This window comes from Mauremys mutica, chromosome 1, assembly GCF_020497125.1.
Source record: "Mauremys mutica isolate MM-2020 ecotype Southern chromosome 1, ASM2049712v1, whole genome shotgun sequence".
Taxonomy (NCBI): domain Eukaryota; kingdom Metazoa; phylum Chordata; order Testudines; family Geoemydidae; genus Mauremys; species Mauremys mutica.
Genome location: NC_059072.1, coordinates 364,742,461 through 364,744,054, shown reverse-complemented (window position 1 = coordinate 364,744,054; position 1,594 = coordinate 364,742,461). Strand labels below are relative to the sequence as shown.

The 1,594-nt window shown below is 51.9% G+C and overlaps 1 protein-coding gene across 1 annotated transcript; it reads right to left on the bottom strand.

Moving 5' to 3' along the window:
• Window positions 1-323: 323 nt before the first annotated feature.
• On the bottom strand, window positions 324-1,271 carry LOC123362568 (olfactory receptor 52M1-like). The gene has a single exon (XM_045002950.1). It carries the CDS (start codon window positions 1,269-1,271, stop codon window positions 324-326), a length of 948 nt encoding a protein of 315 aa, XP_044858885.1.
• Window positions 1,272-1,594: the final 323 nt, after the last annotated feature.

Below are 1,594 nucleotides of genomic sequence, written 5' to 3'. Positions count from 1 at the left end.
GGGGGAAGAGGTGGAGAAGGGAGCGGGGCCTTGTGGGAAGAGGTGGGGCCGGGGGCAGGAGCTTGGGGAATAGGCAGGGAAGGACACATGGCCTCAGTGGTCCAGTTACCAGCAATTAGAATGGTGCCAATCCTGTAAGTCAGTGAGTTGTACACAGACCAATTCCTCAGTCTGTCACGTTGACACAGCCCAGTAAGGCCAGGAAAGGGATTAATGTCACTGTGACTGTCCTATCAGTGATTCAGGGAAGGGGGCCCATCACCATGTCACCAGGCAGCTCTGCACAGAGCTCGGTCTGAGAGCCAGAGCACCAGGAGAAAACTTTAGGTCCCTTCATGAGTAAAGAGCCGGAGCAGCCTGCCCCGGATCTGTTTGGTCCTCACCCCATAGATGACGGGATTTAGCGTGGGTGGCATTGATTGGTACACATTGGCAATGAGAATGTTCAATTGCCCAGGCACATTCTGGCCAACCCGGTACATGAGGGACATGAAGAGATGTGGGATGTAAAAGGCTAAAATGACACAGAGGTGGGAGCTGCAGGTCCCAAAAGTCTTGAGCCGGGCGTCCTTTGTGGAGAGGCTGAAGATGGCCCTGAGGATCTGGGTATAGGACATGGCGATAAAAATCACATCCAGACCCATCACACAGAATAGCACAGAGAGCCCATAGTAACTGCTGACGCGGGTGTCAGTGCAGGCCAGATTCACCACGGCTATATGTGCGCAGTACGGCTGGGGGATGATGTTGTTTCTGCAATACGGCCACTGCCTCGCCAGGATGGGAAAGGGCAGTATAACCAGGCAGCCACGCAGCAGCACGGCCAGGCCAATCTTGGCCACAACGGGGTTTGTCAGGATGGCAGAATGTCTCAGGGGGTTGCAGATGGCCACATAGCGATCCAAAGCCATGGCTACGAAGATGCCAGACTCCATCTCTAAGAAGCAGTGAATGAAGTACATCTGGGTGAGGCAGGCACTGAAATTGATCTCCCTGGAACTAAACCAGAAGATGCTCAGTGTTTTGGGCAGGATGGACGTAGACAGGACCAGGTCGGTGATGGCCAGCATGCAGAGGAAATAGTACATGGGCCCATGGAGGCTCGGCTCCCTCTTCACGACGAACAGGATGGTGAAGTTCCCCAAGATGGCTATGGCGTACATGGTGCAGAAGGGGATGGAGATCCAGACATGGGCTGTCTCCAGCCCAGGAATGCCCTGCAGGATGAAGGTGGAGGGGTTGGTGAAGTCAGTTTTGTTGGAATCTGACATGGAGTAGGGGAGAAGGCGTCCAACTCTGAGACAGAACAGTGTCTCCTTCATGTACCGTATGTTCCCTTGACTTCCTGTATGTGTCCAGGGTCTAGGGTGATGGTCGCAGTACAAATGCCTGTATGGAGAGACAATGTTAATTTGAGACATGAAATGTACCACTGGAGGCTTTTCTAATGGATGAAGCAGATTGGTTGCTCTTCACACACTGAAAAATGACATTTTCATTATTCAGGCAAATTAATTGTGAACACATGACCCTATCAATGCCAATTCCATATTTTATGGTGTCCCCCGCCTCAATAATTCCTATACATCTGATG

What these genes read in the sequence shown, in the direction of transcription:
- LOC123362568 (XM_045002950.1), bottom strand. Translation starts at nt 1,271, where the DNA reads ATGTCAGATTCCAACAAAACTGACTTCACCAACCCCTCCACCTTCATC.